This window comes from Pseudophryne corroboree, chromosome 1 (assembly GCF_028390025.1).
Source record: "Pseudophryne corroboree isolate aPseCor3 chromosome 1, aPseCor3.hap2, whole genome shotgun sequence".
In the NCBI taxonomy this organism is placed as follows: domain Eukaryota; kingdom Metazoa; phylum Chordata; class Amphibia; order Anura; family Myobatrachidae; genus Pseudophryne; species Pseudophryne corroboree.
In genome coordinates this window covers 676,676,241-676,692,346 of record NC_086444.1, presented here as the reverse complement: position 1 = coordinate 676,692,346, position 16,106 = coordinate 676,676,241, and the positions used below count along the sequence as shown (strand labels likewise).

Genomic DNA, 16,106 nt, shown 5'->3' with positions numbered 1-16,106 from the left:
TTCATTAAATTGGGCAGTGTGTACTGGCAATTTTGCAAGATCCAGGAAGAAGGGAATTCAGATGGTATAAAATGGTATAAAAACAAAAACGGTATAAAACAAAAAAAGGAAAAACTGCTCATCTATCCCAAACAGGAAAAAAGTGAAAAATGTGGGTCTGATTCTGTAATAATAGTAACTGGCTTAAATTAAAAAGTAATTCTAATATGCAATTGTTAGTCTTGATAGATTCAAAACTACATATGCAAATTTTTAAATATTGGAGGTCACTTAAAAGTTATTTTATGGTGATAGTGGAGCAATGGTGAGGTTACCAACAACAATGCACACAAAAACACCACTTGTGACATGTGTTCTGATATCAGCAGTAATTTACAAAAGAATGCTGGGACTTCCTGCAGATCTTGTTGCTCTGTCAGTACAGTAATAACGGTTTTTACAGGGTATATGTAAACCTAGTCCACTCTGATAAAAAGGTGTCAGAACACACAGTGCATTGCAGCTTTCTGCATATGGGGTCGCATAGCTGCAGACCAGTCAGAGTGCCCATTGCTGACCCATGTCCACTGCCGAAAGTGCCTACAATGGTCACGTGAGTGTCAGCACTGGATCATGGAGCAATGGAAAAAGGTGACCCGGTCTGATGAATCACATTTTCTTTTACATTATGTGGATGGCCGGGTGCGTGTGTGTTTACCTGGAGAAGATATGGCACCAGGATTCACTATGTACACCCCTTCATGGCACCCATATACTCTTATGGCAGTGGCCTCTTTCAACACCCTACCACACTGCAAAAATTGCTCAGGAATGGTTTGAGGAACATGATAAAGAATTAAAGGTGTTAACTTGGCCTTCAAATTTTTCAGATCTAAATCAGATCGGCTTCTGTGGGTTGTGCTGGGAAAAAAGTCACAGCCCTGGAGGACACACCTCCCAACTTATAGGAAATGACAAGAAATATACTACAGACTATAAATATGATGAAAGAAGAGTATATGTCAAACCAACCATACAAGAAATACTCAATATTCTGTACCTAGCAGAATGTTAGTTATTCACTATGTTGGTGGTGCTCCCTGGAGTCAGAATGTATACCAGTAAGTATTTATATTTTGTTCTTATTGCTATAGAGGGAAAAAAAAAAAAAAAAAAGTGTGTGTGTGTGTGTGTGTGTGGGTTAGACTTTTTGAGGGCATGTCTTTAGATACATGTGCGTTTTAAAATATTTAACTTTTATTAAATAATTTAATAAAATATTGTATTAATAAATCTCTATGAGTATTGACTTGTGTTTCTTAAAACATCTTTTTCTGTAAGCCCTGATTGTAATCTTGACTGCAATACACACTACATACATAAAAATGGAAAGGAGCTAATGGTGTACCCCTTTCACCATGATTTGAATTGACAATTCAGATCAAGTTGGAAGACGTACACAATTAGCAATTTATATTGCGTGAACACTTACATTCCTTTACAGTTTTATGTATGCCCCCAAAGAGAGAGTCTAAAGGCCCATAAACACTGGGTGATTTTGAGCTCAAAGTAGCTCCCTTCTGGCACTGTGTGTATGCACTGATCTATTCTCCTGCCAGCGATGTCCACGATCATCTCTGTGCATACACACTGGGCAAAAACGCCCATTGTGAGTGCACCTTATCTCTTTTGTTTTGTTGCTCTGTGGCAATAAGAACAAAATATAACTACATACTGCTTAACGTCTTGGTGCCAGATAACACACAAAACTTCAGGTCAGAGTTGTTTTGGCAACACAGGGAGGCCTACACTATATTAAGCAGGTGGTTTTAATGTTGTGGCTGATGGATGTGTATCATAATGGAACCAGGCATATGTACCAATTTACTGCCACAGAGAAAGTTGGTCCAGGAGCAACTTGTGGACACAGGAATAACACAGGCACAAGTCAGCGGTTGGTAGTTGCACTTCAGCAATGTGTGGTATCTTTTGCAAAACCTAACATTTTTACCAGAAAATAAGAATTTACTCACCGGTAATTCTATTTCTCGCAGTCCGTAGTGGATGCTGGGAACTCCGTAAGGACCATGGGGAATAGACGGGCTCCGCAGGAGACTGGGCACTCTAAAAGAAAGATTAGGTACTATCTGGTGTGCACTGGCTCCTCCCTCTATGCCCCTCCTCCAGACCTCAGTTAGGGAAACTGTGCCCGGAAGAGCTGACACAACAAGGAAAGGATTTGGAATCCAGGGTAAGACTCATACCAGCCACACCAATCACACTGTACAACTTGTGATAACCATACCCAGTTAACAGTATGAACAACAACTGAGCCTCATTCAACGGATGGCTCATAACAATAACCCTTTAGTTAAGCAATAACTATATACATGTATTGCAGAGAGTCCGCACTTGGGACGGGCGCCCAGCATCCACTACGGACTACGAGAAATAGAATTACTGGTGAGTAAATTCTTATTTTCTCTGACGTCCTAGTGGATGCTGGGAACTCCGTAAGGACCATGGGGATTATACCAAAGCTCCCAAACGGGCAGGAGAGTGCGGATGACTCTGCAGCACTGCATGAGCAAACTCAAGGTCCTCCTCAGCCAGGGTATCAAACTTGTAGAACTTGGCAAACTTGTTTGACCCCGACCAAGTAGCAGCTCGGCAAAGCTGTAAAGCCGAGACCCCTCGGGCAGCCACCCAAGAAGAGCCCACCTTCCTTGTGGAATGGGCTTTCACCATTTTGGATGCGGCAATCCAGCCGCAGAGTGAACCAGCTGAATCGTGCTATAGATCCAGCGAGCAATAGTCTGCTTCGAAGCAGGAGCGCCAACCTTGTTGGCTGCATACAGAATAAACAGCGAGTCAGACTTTCTGACTCCCGCCGTTCCGGAAACATAAATTTTCAAAGCCCGGACTACGTCCAGCAACTTGGAATCCTCCAAGTCCCTAGTAGCCGCAGGCACCACAATGGGCTGGTTCAAATGAAACGATGATACCCACCCTAGGGAGAAATTGGGGACGAGTCCTCAATTCTGCCCTGTCCATATGGAAGATCAGATAAGGGCTTTTACATGACAAAACCGCCAATTCTGACACACGCCTAGCCGAAGCTAAGGCCAATAGCATGACCACTTTCCACGTGAGATATTTTAGCTCCACGGGCTTAAGTGGCTCAAACCAGTGGGATTTCAGGAAATCCAACACAACGTTAAGATTCCAAGGTGCCACCGGTGGCCCAAAAGGAGGCTGAATATGCAGCACCCCCGGAACAACGTCTGAACTTCAGGCAGTGAAGCCAGTTCTTTTTGAGAGAAAATGGATAGGGCCGAAATCTTGACCTTTATGGATCCTAATTTTAGGCCCATAGTCACTCATGACTGTAGGAAGTGCAGGAATCGACCCCACTGGAATTCCTCTGTAGGGCCTTCCCGGCCTCACACCAAGCAACCTATTTTCGCTATATACAGTGAAAAAGTCTTGCTGTCACGTCTTTCCTAGCCTTTATCAGCGTAGGAATAACTGCATCCGAAATGCCCTTTTCCGCTATGATCCGGCGTTCAAATGTCAAATGCAGCCGCAGTAAGTCTTGGAACAGACAGGACCCCTGTTGCAACATGTCCTGTCTGAGAGTCCTCTGAGAGCATTTCTTGCAGCTCCGGGTACCGAGTCCTTCTTGGCCAATTCGGAGCAAAGAATATTGTTCGCACTCCTCCTTTTATTACAATTCTCAGCCCTTGGGTATGAGAGGAAGAGGAGGGAATACATAGACCGACTGGAACACCCACGGTGTTACTAGTGCGACCACAGCCATCACCTGAGGGTCCCTTGACCCGGCGTAAAACCTTTTTTAGCTTTTTATTGAGGTGGGACGCCATCTAGTCCACCTGAGGCAGTTCCCATCAATTTGCAAACTGCGTGAAGACTTCCTGATGAAGTCCCCACTTTCCCGGGTGGAGGTCGTGCCTGCTGAGGAAGTCTGATTCCCAGTTGTCCACTCCCGGAATGAACACTGCTGACAGTGCGCTTACTTGATTCTCCGCCCAGCGAAGAATTCTGGTGGCTTCTACCCTCGCCACCCTGCTCTTTGTGCCGCCTTGGCGGTTTACATGAACCCCTGCGGTCTGACCGGATCAGAACCGGTTGGTCGCGAAGCAGGATCTCCGCTTGACTTAGGGCGTTGTATATGGCCCTTAGTTCCAGGATATTGATGTGGAGGCAAGTCTGCTGACTTGACCACAGACCTTGGAAATTTCTTCCCTGTGTAACTGCCCCCCACCCTCGGAGGCTTGCATCCGTGGTCACCAGGATCCAGTCCTGAATGCCGAATCTGCGGCCCTCGAGAAGGTGAGCACTCTGCAGCCACCACAGGAGAGACACCCTGGCCCTGGGGGATAGGGTGATTAACCGATGCATCTGAAGAGGTGATCCGGACCACTTGTCCAGTAAGTCCCATTGGAAGGTCTTTGCATGGAACCTGCCTAAGGGGATGGCCTCGTATGATGCCACCATCCTTCCCAGGACTCGAGTGCAGTGATGCACTGACACCTGTTTTGGTTTTAATAGATTCCTGACCAGTTTCATGAGCTCCTGATCTCTCTCTATCGGGTGATAAACCCTTTTCTGGTCTGTGTCTAGGATCGTGCCTAGGAGAGGCAGATGAGCTGTAGGAACCAACTGCGACTTTGAAATATATGGAATCCAGCCGTGTTGCCGTTACACTTCCAGAGAAAGTGATACGCTGTTCAGCAACTGCTCTCTTGATCTCGCTTTTATGAGGAGATCGTCCAAGTACGTGATAATAGTGACACCTTGCTTCCGCAGGAGTACAATCATATCCGCCATTACCTTGGTTATGACAATCCCGTACCGCAATTCTGAGGTACGCCTAATGAGGTGGATAAATGGGGACATGAAGGTATGCATCCCTTATGACCCGATTCACGATAAAGTCTCCCTCTTTTTAGGCTTGCCCTGACCGCTCTTAGCGATTCCATCTTGAACTTGAACCTTCTCAGGTATATGTTCAGGGATTTTTAATTCAATATGGGTCTGACCGAACCGTCTGGTTTCGGGATTACAACATGGTCGAATAATAACACCCTCTTGTTGAAGGAGGGGACCCTTGACCACCACCTGTTAAAGATACAATTTGTGAATTGCAGTTAACACTGGCTCCCTCTCTTGGCGGGAAGCCCGCAGGGCCGTCGGTGAGGGGGCATCTTCTCACAGTCCAGCTTGTATCCCTGAGACACAATATCTATTGCCCAGGGACCTAACCTAACAGGGAGTGAACCCACTTGTGGCTGAACTTACGAAGGCGTGTCCCCACCGGGCCTAGCTCTGCCTGTGGAGCCCCAGCGGCATAGGTGGATTTTTGTAGGGGCCGGGGAGGACTTCTGTTCCTGGGAACTAGCTGTGTTGATCCCGGCTCTGACAAGAAAGTCTGAGGTGCGTCCTTTCTTGTTTCTTTATTCGAAAGGCTGCATTTAATAATGTCGTGCTTTCTTAGGCTGTGCAGGAATATAAGGCAAACTAGCAGAATTACCAGCTATAGCTGTGGAGACCAGGCCCGAGAACCCTTCTCCACACAATCCTCAGCCTTCCATATGCCTCTTAAGTCGGCATCATCTGTCCAATGCATATTCTACAGGACACGTCAAGCAGAGATCGACATAGCTTTGACTCTAGGACCCAGTATACTCATGACTCTTTGGGCATGCTTTATAACTATATATCTATCACTTAAGACAGCATCTTTAATATATTAACTAGGGTCTCAATCTCTGCTGATAAGGTACCTGTCCACGCTGCCACAGCGCTATAAACCCATGCCGACACAATCGCTGGTCTGGGTAGTATACTAGAATGTGCACGCTATCTGCAGGATCCCTGAGAATAGCAAGTGCTACCATCTGTGCAAACAGGACACCCTAGGGGAAGATTCTCAACACATCCTGGCCCTAGTGGGGAAAGGATACAGCCTGAGAATTCTCTTGTGGGAAGCTGCCGTCTCTTGTCTGGAGATTCCCGCTCTTTTTCCTCATGAGAGGAGGGAAATTTACCTCAGCATTCTTCCCCTTAAACATGTGTACTCTCGTGTCAGGGACAGATGAGTCATCAGTGATATGTAAATCATCTTTTATTTCAATAATCATATATTGAATACCTTCTAGCCATCTTGGCTGTAACTTTGCATTATCGTAGTCGACAGTGGAGTTAAACTCCGTGTCGATACCAGTGTTTGTTATTTTGGATAGTGAGCATTGTGAGACTCTGAAGGTCTCTGTGACATAGGAACAGACATGGGTAGATTTCCTGTCTGTTCCCTAACCATTTGTGCAATAAATTCACCTTAGCACTTACACATATCCAAACAGGTGTCGGCGGAGACACCCTCTCACACACATATCCGCTCTATCACCTCCTTAGAGGAGCCTTTTACCTCAGACATGTCGACACACGCGTACCGACACACCACACACACAGGGGATGCTCTATTTGAGGACAGTTCCCCCACAAGGCCCTTTGGAGAGACAGAGAGAGAGTATGCCAGCACACACCCCAGCGCTATATAACCCAGGGATTACACTACAACTCAGTGTTTACCCAGTAGTTGCTGTATATACAATTTTTGCGCCTAAATTTATGTGCCCCCCCCCCTCTCTTTTCACCCTTTGTGTACCAGGATACTGCAGGGGAGAGCCTGGGGAGCTTCCTTCCAGCGCAGCTGTGAAGAGAAAATGGCGCTGGTGAGCTGAGGAAGATGGCCCCGCCCCCTCAGCGGCAGGCTTCTGTCCTGTTTCTGACTAAAAATGGCGGGGTTTTTACACATATACAGTCACAGACTGTATTATGTGTATTTTTATGCCAAAGGTATTCTTATTGCTGCCCAGGGCGCGTGCCCTCCCCCCCAGCACCCTACAGTGACCGGAGTGTGTGGTGTGCTGTGGGAGCAATGGCGCACAGCTGCGGTGCTGTGCGCTACCTTAATGAAGACAGGAGGCTTCTGCCGCCGATTTCATCGCTTCTCTTCTGTCTTCTGGCTCTGCAAGGGGGGCGGCCGCGCGGCTCCGGGAACGGACGATCGAGGTCAGGCCCTATGTTCGAACCCTCTGGAGCTAATGGTGTCCAGCAGCCTAAGAAGCACAAGCTAGCTGCAAGCAGGTAGGTTTGCTTCTCTCCCCTCAGTCCCACGTAGCAGTGAGTCTGTTGCCAGCAGATCTCACTGAAAATAAAAAACCTAAACAAATACTTTCTTTCTAGCAAGCTCAGGAGAGCCCACTAGGAGCACCCAGCTCTGGCAGGGCACAGATTCTAACTGAGGTCTGGAGGAGGGGCATAGAGGGAGGAGCCAGTGCACACCAGATAGTACCTAATCTTTCTTTTAGAGTGCCCAGTCTCCTGCGGAGCCTGTCTATTCCCCATGGTCATTACGGAGTTCCCAGCATCCACTAGGACGTCAGAGAAACAGTGATTTTTCTGTTTGACGTCGCTCGGGCACCATGAGCCTAAAGGCCCATACACACTTGACGATAAAATGAACGACGTCGTTCATTTCAGCCCTCATCAACGACGTCGCTCATTATATCGTCAAGTGTGTATGCATCCGACGACCACCGATGCGCGGCCCCGCGGGACGTTAACGACCCTCGCTTATCTGTGGAGCATGTATGCTCAATTTCCACTATGGTCGTTACCGACCAGAGACGTCGTTGAATGTGTATGGTGTGAAAGACCAACGACCAAGCCACTGTTCACCAGCCCTGTTCCCAGCTCATTATTTTAATAAACTGTTCAGCTTGGATGCTTCAACGATGAATGGTCTATGGTCTTTGGTCTTTCGTCTTTGGTCGTTGGTAGTGTGTATGCTCATGTCGTTTGCTCAGCTGTTCAAGGGAAGTTCAAGGGAAGTCGTTAACGATGTGTGCATCGTCAAGTGTGTATGGGCCTTAAGTGATTGGCTTCACAGTGACTCATGATCCATGATATTACAGCAAGCATAACTAGCATGTTATAATATGCCATTTTAGCCATTTGCCCTAGATCAGCACCACTTTATATGCGGTCTAAGAACTGTGAGATGGGTATTTAACTTGTTTCGGAGTGGGAAGAAATAAGCTGATGCACTTCGTAACAGTAGAGTGGTTAAATGGAATTTAATTGTTATTGAATGATCAGGAACCATGCAAGATAATCATGACTATGGAATTTTGTTATTGAATGATCAAGAGAACTATTAACACTAAATTACATCGAAGGGGGACCATCGTTACCTATAACTAGGTAACAGGGACCCTAGTGACTTGTTCATTGTAATATTTACTTAGATGCACAAAGTAATAACCATGCAAGATAATCGTATTTGAAACCAAACTTGTTGAAATCAAACACATATCTTTATATGCTGATATGGCTCTACTTGCACAATTATGCACAGTGTTGTACTACTAATTGAATATTTACTTGACACTTGATTATAATGATTTGTTTTAAACTTAACCTACTGAGAAAGAACGAATACAGGTTTGTACAAAGTAAAAAAAAAAGGCCTACAAAACATAACTTCAATGACAAGAGTATAAGAAACTACCGTTATGCATATTAGGAGCAGGAGAAAGCATCTCAGTACACACCTCTGCCAAGGCAAGCTACAGAGGTGAGATGAGAGGGAAGAATTTAAACAAACTGATGATGATATACATCATTCAAGAATCGGAGGGTAGAAACTTGGAGTTATGTCATGCTATCAAGTGACAAGTAACAGGATACATGAGGTAGCCGGTCAGAGGATATAAAGGATGTACTTAAACTCCATAACCAGACAGTGAATCACTTTGCTCACTGATGATATAAAGCTCCAACTTCTAGAAGTGGCTACACCTTTCTAAAGCAAGACATCATTGAGCTTATTACCCATGAAGTCTTTGGAGTGGACTTGTTGGTAGAGCTGCTGACGTTTCCCAGCATTTTCTTGTACATGGCAGTTTCTATATTCCTCTGGTCAGCATGCTTCTTCACCAACTTTGAGAGCTCTGCATGGATTGTCTGTAATAGATAAAAAATATTCAATTATTCAAGAAATAACCTCTGTGGAATATAAACAGGAATCTGTTCACTCCAGTAGTATGACATCATGTAAAGAACAAGAGACGTGAAAGAGAATGGTATTTTAGAAACCTAAAGAAAAACATATGAGGACAGTTAGTGCAAAAACATTGCACCAATACAGGGCCCAGATCTATAAAGCCTTAGAGAGTGATAAATAGCACGGTGATAAAGTACCAACCAATCAGCTCCCAATTGTCATTTTTCACATGGAAGTTAGGAGGTGATTGGCTGGTACTTTTTCACCGTGCTATTTATCACTCTTCAAGGCTTGATACACGGGGGCCTATAATTTGTACAGGAAAACTAACCAAAAAAGAAGTTGTACTGGTACATTCTGAATGTATCACTCTCCTTTGTCTCCAAATCGATCAATACAAAGAAAGTCCCAGCCTCTTTGCAAAGACAAAAAAAGAGTTCAAAACTACTGAACTATGTTGGTCTTTGTAGGGGCTGTAAACTAGATTTATGCCGGATATACCTTATTGGAAGGCTCCAGTTTCAATGCCTTCCTTAGGATGGTTATAGCTTCACTGTACTCTCCTTGCTGGGCTATCACCTGCAGAAAGACAAGTGGAACATTAAAGACCTGTGCGTTAAGCCTTGGAATCTTACATGGTTCTTGATGTTCCATATATACTGTAAATAAATATATACTGCAATAAATTAAACTCACTTGGACACAAGTATGGTATATACATTAAATTAACAGACATTTTTTCATATCACAACATACAGTATCAAATATTCAAGCAGAGTATTGATTATACAGAGGAAAAATACCATGTCATAGGATAGAAATACATAGGGATGAGGAAATGTAATGCATACTTCAGTAACATCCATGGGGATGTGCCAAAGCTCCCAAACCGGGTGGGAGAGTGCTGAGGTTCCTGCAGAAAAGATTGACCAAACTGAATGTCCTCAGTTGCCACTGTATCGAACTTGTAGAACTTAGCCAACGTGTTTGAACCCGACCAAGTAGCTGCTCGGCAGAGCTGTGAAGCTGAGACACCCCGGGCAGCCGCCTAGGAAGAACCCACCGACCTAGTAGAGTGGGCCTGTACTTAAGGAACCGGCAATCCTGCCGTAGAATAAGCCTGCTGAATAGTAAGCCTGATCCAGCGAGCAATAGACTGCTTCAAAGCAGGACACAATTTTCTTGGGATCATAGAGAACAAACAGCGAGTCAGATTTTCTGTGACGAGCTGTTCGCTTCACATAGATCTTCAAAGCCCTCACAGCATCCAAGGACTTTGAGGTAGCAGAGGTGTCAGGAAGCACCAAAACCACAATAGGTTGATTGATATGAAACGCAGGTACCACCTTAGGAAGAAATTGCTGTCGAGTTCTGGGTTCAGCTCTGTTCTCATGGAAAATTAAATAGGGGCTTTTGTGAAACAACACCCCCAGTTCCGACATACACTTTTGGCCTTGGCTTCAGCAAGGCGTAACAGTCTTCCACGTAAGAAACTTTAAGTCAACCTCCTGTAAAGGCTCAAACCATTCCGATTGTAGAAACTGCAAGACCACGTTGAGATTCCAAGGTGCCGTGGGATGCACAAAGGGCGGTTGGATGTGCAGAACACCCTTCAAGAACGTCTGAACCTCAGAGAGGGAAGTCAATTGTTTCTGGAAGAAAATGGACAAGGCCGAAATCTGGACCTTAAAGGAGCCCAAACATAGGCCCACAACCACACCCGACTGTAGAAAAAGGAGAAAACATCCATGTTGAAATTCCACTGTAGGAAATTTCCCGTTTTCACACAACGAGGGATATTTTTTCCAAATACGGTGGTAATGTGCAGACGTTACCCCTATCCTGGCTTGGATCAGGGTTGGAATAACCCTGTCCGGGATCCCCTTCCGGGCTAGAATTTGACGTTCAAACTCCATGTCGTCAAACATAGCCGTGTTAAGTCTTGATAGACGAACGGCCCCTGTTGTAGAAGATCCCTTCGAAGAGGCAAAGGCCACGGGTCCTCTAGGAGCATCCCCAGTAGATCTGCGTACCAGGCCCTTCTTGGCCAGTCCAGAGCAATGAGAATTTCTTGAACCTTTTCCCTTTTTATTCTTTTGAGAATTCTTGGGATTGATTGAAGAGGTGGAAACACGTAAACCACCTGGTAGACCTGCAGGTGAAGGCCCCACTCTCCTGGGCGGAGGTCATGTCTTGAATGGCGTGATCTTGAAGAAGATGCGATGCCTGTAGAAGGGCGTTTTAAATGGCCCTTAGCTCCAGAACGTTGATCGGAAGAATGGTTTCCTGACTTGACCATTTTCCTTGGAACTGTTCCCCCTGGGTGACTGCTCCCCAACCTCTGAGGCTTGCGTCTGTGGTTAGCAATTTTGAATCCCGAACCTTCGACCCTTGGTCAGATGAGAAGTCTGATGCCACCACAGAAGAGAACTCCTGGCATTTGGCGACAGACGTATCCTCTGGTGCATGTAAAGATGCGATCCGGACCATTTGTCCAACAGATCCGGCTGGAAGGGCCTTGCATGAACATTTCGTACTGCAGAGCCACGTAAGAGGCTACCATCTTCCCCAGAAGGCGAATGCATAGATGCACGGATATCCGGGCTGGTTTTAGAACATTCCACACCATCGACTGGATTACCAATGCCTTTTCTAACAGAAGGAATAACGGTATTTTTATACCTACCGGTAAATCCTTTTCTCCTAGTCCGTAGAGGATGCTGGGATTTACTTTAGTAACATGGGGTATAGATGGTTCCGGAGGAGCCATGGGCACTTTAAGCCTTTTTCAGAGTGTGAACTGGCTCCTCCCTCTATGCCCCTCCTCCAGACCTCAGTATAGAAACTGTGTCCAGGGAGACTGACAATTCGAGAAAAGGATTTACTTTTAAGTTAATGGTGAGATTCATACCAGCTCACACTTCAACCATGCCGCACAACATGGCATTCAACATAACACATGCTAACCAGCATAAACATTACAGCAACGAGCTGAATTTTTTTTTTTTTTTACCACAACCTGTGTAAAACTTATAACAAAATAACTACTGCAGGTAAAGTACGCACTGGGTCGGGTGCCCAGCAACCTCTACGGACTAGGAGAAAAGGATTTACCGGTAGGTATAAAAATCCTGTTTTCTCATACGTCCTAGAGGATGCTGGGGTCCACTTTAGTACCATGGGGTTATACCAAAGCTCCAGTACGGGCGGGAGAGCGCGGATGTCCCTGCAGGACCGATTGACCAAACTTTAGGTCATCAGCGGCCAAGGTGTCAAAATTGTAAAACTTAGCAAACGTGTTTGTCCCTGACCAAGTAGCTGCTCGGCCAAGTTGTAATGCCGAGACCCCCCGGGCAGCCACCCAGGATGAGCCCACTTACAGTGTAGAATGGGCATTCACCGAATTCGGCATCGGCAACCCTGCAGTGGAATGAGCGTACTGAATCGTACCTATGATCCAGCGTGCAATCGTCTGCTTACAGCAGGACACCCAATCTTGCTGGGAGTATACAGGACAAACAGAGCCTCTGTTTTCAGTATTCGAGCTGTTCTCGCGACATAAATACTGAAAGCTCTGACCACATCCAGAGACTTCGAACCAGCAAAGGTGTCCGATCCACTGGCACCACAATAGGTTGGTTTACATGGAAGGAATAAACCACCTTTGGAAGAAAGTGCTGACGAGTTCTTAGTTCAGCCCTATCTTCATGGAATATCAAGTAAGGGCTCTTGTGAGACAAGGCCCCTAACTCAGACACCCTCCTTGCGGATGCCAAGGCCAAAAGCATCCCCACTTTCCAAGTGAGAAACTTCAACTCTACCTCCTGGAGAGGTTCAAACCAATCTGATTGAAGGAACTGCAATACCATGTTAAGATCCCACGGTGCCGCAGGAGGCACAAATGGAGGTTGGATGTGCAGAACCACTTTCACGAACGTCTGAACTTCTGGAAGGGAGGCCAATTGCGTCTGAAAGAAAACTGACATCTGGACCTTGATTGAACCCAATCGTAGACCAGCATCCACACCTACCTGAAGAAAATGGAGAAAAATTGAGAAAACGTCCAGGAACGGCTAGGATCCGGAGTTTAACAGCCATGCCGTCAAACGTAGCCACTGTAAGTTTTTATACACGCACGGCCCCTGCTGCAGCAAGTCCACGCGAAGAGGAAGAGGCTGAGGATCTTCTACGAGTAACTCCTAAAGATCTGGATAGAAAGCCCTCCTTGGCCAGTCTGGGACAATGAGGATCGCTCGAACCCTTGTTGTTCTTATGATTTTGAGAACTTTTGGTATCAGTGGAAATGGAGGGAAGACATACACCGACCGAAACACCCACTGGGTCACTAGTGCATCCACTGCTGTTGCTTGAGGGTCTCTCGACCTGGAACAATATCTCTGAAGCTTCTTTTGAGACGAGATGCCATCATGTCTACTTGAGGAACTCCCCAAGGACCTGTGACTTCCGCAAAGACTTCTTGGTGGAGGCCCCATTCTCCTGGATGGAGATCGTGTCTGCTGAGGAAGTCCGCTTCCCAGTTGTTCACTCCTGGAATGAAAATTGCCGACAGAGCTTTCTGCATGTCTTTATGCCCAGAGGAAGTCCGCTTCCCAGTTGTCCACTCCTGGAATGAAAATTGCCGACAGAGCTTTCTGCATGTCTTTATGCCCAGAGGAAGTCCGCTTCCCAGTTGTCCACTCCTGGAATGAAAATTGCCGACAGAGCTTTCTGCATGTCTTTATGCCCAGAGGAAGTCCGCTTCCCAGTTGTCCACTCCTGGAATGAAAATTGCCGACAGAGCTTTCTGCATGTCTTTATGCCCAGAGGAAGTCCGCTTCCCAGTTGTCCACTCCTGGAATGAAAATTGCCGACAGAGCTTTCTGCATGTCTTTATGCCCAGAGGAAGTCCGCTTCCCAGTTGTCCACTCCTGGAATGAAAATTGCCGACAGAGCTTTCTGCATGTCTTTATGCCCAGAGGAAGTCCGCTTCCCAGTTGTCCACTCCTGGAATGAAAATTGCCGACAGAGCTTTCTGCATGTCTTTCTGCCCAGAGGAGGATTTTTGACACCTCTGCCATTGCCACTCTGCTTTTCGTTCCACCCTGACGGTTTATGTACGCTACTGCTGTTACATTGTCTGACTGGATCTGTATGGGTTGATCTTGAAGATGCACCGCCTGTAGAAGGCCGTTGTAAATGGCTCTCAACTCCAGAACATTTATGTGAAGACAGGCTTCTTGCCTTGACCATCTTCCTTGGAAGCTTTCCCCCTGTGTGACTGCTCCCCAGCCTCTGAGACTTGCATCCATGGTTACTAGGACCCAGTCCTGAATCCCGAACCTGCGTCCTTCCAGGAGGTGAGAACTGTGCAGCCACCACAGGAGCGAAATTCTGGCTTTGGATGACAGAATTATCCTCTGATGCATGTGTAGATGTGAACTGGACCACTTGTCCAATAGGTCCCACTGGAATACTCTGGCATGGAATCGGCCAAACTGTATGGCCTAGTAGGCCGCTACCATCTTCCCCAACAACCGAATGCATTGATGAATCGACACACTTCTTGGTTTCAGAATTTGTATGACCATTCTCTGGATTTCCAGAGCCTTTTCTACTGGAAGAAATACCCTCTGTACTTCTGTGTCCAGTATCATCCCCAGAAACGATAATCTTGTCGTCGGTTCCAACTGTTACTTTGGAAAATTTATGATCCAAACGTGTTGTTGAAGTACTGTCAGGGAGAGTGCAATGTTCTGCACCAACCTTTCCCTGGACCTTGCTTTTATCAGGAGATCGTCCAGGTAAGGAATTATATTGACTCCTTGCTGTCGAAGGAGGACCATCATCTCCGCCATCACCTTAGTGAACACCCTTGGTGCCGTGGAGAGTCCAAACAGCAACGTCTGAAATTGGTAATGACAATCCTGCACTGCAATTCTCAGATAAGCTTGATGTGGAGGATAGATAGGAACATGTAAGTAGGCATCTTTTATGTCCACTGACACCATGAAGTCCCTTTCCTTCAGACTGGAAATCACTGCCCTCAGAGATTCCATCTTGAATTTGAACCTTTTCAGGTAGAGATTCAGTGTTTTCAGATTTAGAATCAGTCTGACCGAGCCGTCCGGTTTTGGAACAACGAAAAGGCTTGAATAAAACCCTTCTCCTTGTTACGACAAGGGAACCAGGACAATCACTTGATCCTGACAACTTTTGTATTGCTGTGGATACCACTTCCCTGTCTGGGATAGAAGCTGGTAAGGTCGATTTGAAAAAACAGGAGTAGAAATCAACTTCTGCTTCTGCCAAATCTTCAGCATGACGCTGGGGCTCCCTTGCGGGAGTCCACTCAAGTGGGGGCACGTCTGAAACTCTTCAGTCAGATTTGGGTCCAATCTGGCCTGGATCCGTGGGTCTTACATATAGTGTCCCACGGGTACAAGCTAGAGTTTCAAGACATTCCCCCACTTGAGTGGACTCCCGCAAGGGAGCCCCAGCGTCATGCTGAAGTTTTGGCAGAAGCAGAGGCTGATTTCTGCTCCTGTGTTCCAGGAAAGGCTGTGGATTTTTTTCCTTTTCCCCTTCCTTTACCCGCAAAGAAGGGGGAACCTTTACCCTTCTTGTATTTATTGGGCCGAAAGGACTGCATCTGAGAGTGATGTGTCTTTTTTGCCGGTGCAGGAGCATTAGGCAAAAACATCGATTTACCTGCGGTAGCCGCAGAAACTAAGGCATCCAGCCCATCTCCAAACAAGGCCTCGCCCTTATACGGGAGAGCCTCCATATTCCTTTTGGAATCTGCATCAGCATTCCACTGGCGAATCCACAACGCCCTACATGCTGAGATAGCCATGGTAGCAGCTCTTGATCCCAAGAGATCAATATCTTTCATGGCTTCCAGCATGTATGCAGCAGCGTCTTTGATATGACCTAACGTTAGGAGTATCTCGTCTCTATCTATTGTGTCAATGTCTGATGACAAGTTTTCTGACCACTTTTCAATAGCACTACTCACCCACACACAGGCAATGGT

The 16,106-nt window shown here is 46.2% G+C and overlaps 1 protein-coding gene across 3 annotated transcripts in view; it reads right to left on the bottom strand.

Moving 5' to 3' along the window:
• FKBP8 (FKBP prolyl isomerase 8) overlaps window positions 1–16,106 on the bottom strand; it is a 224,469-nt gene that overhangs the window by 33,270 nt on the left and 175,093 nt on the right. For all 3 annotated transcript variants that reach the window (XM_063914734.1, XM_063914736.1, XM_063914735.1), the window contains exons 7-8: window positions 9,575–9,652; window positions 8,902–9,033 (exon numbers count right to left, since the gene is read on the bottom strand). In XM_063914734.1, coding sequence (XP_063770804.1) covers window positions 8,902–9,033; window positions 9,575–9,652 — 210 coding nt within the window. The remainder of the gene's footprint in view (window positions 1–8,901; window positions 9,034–9,574; window positions 9,653–16,106) is intronic.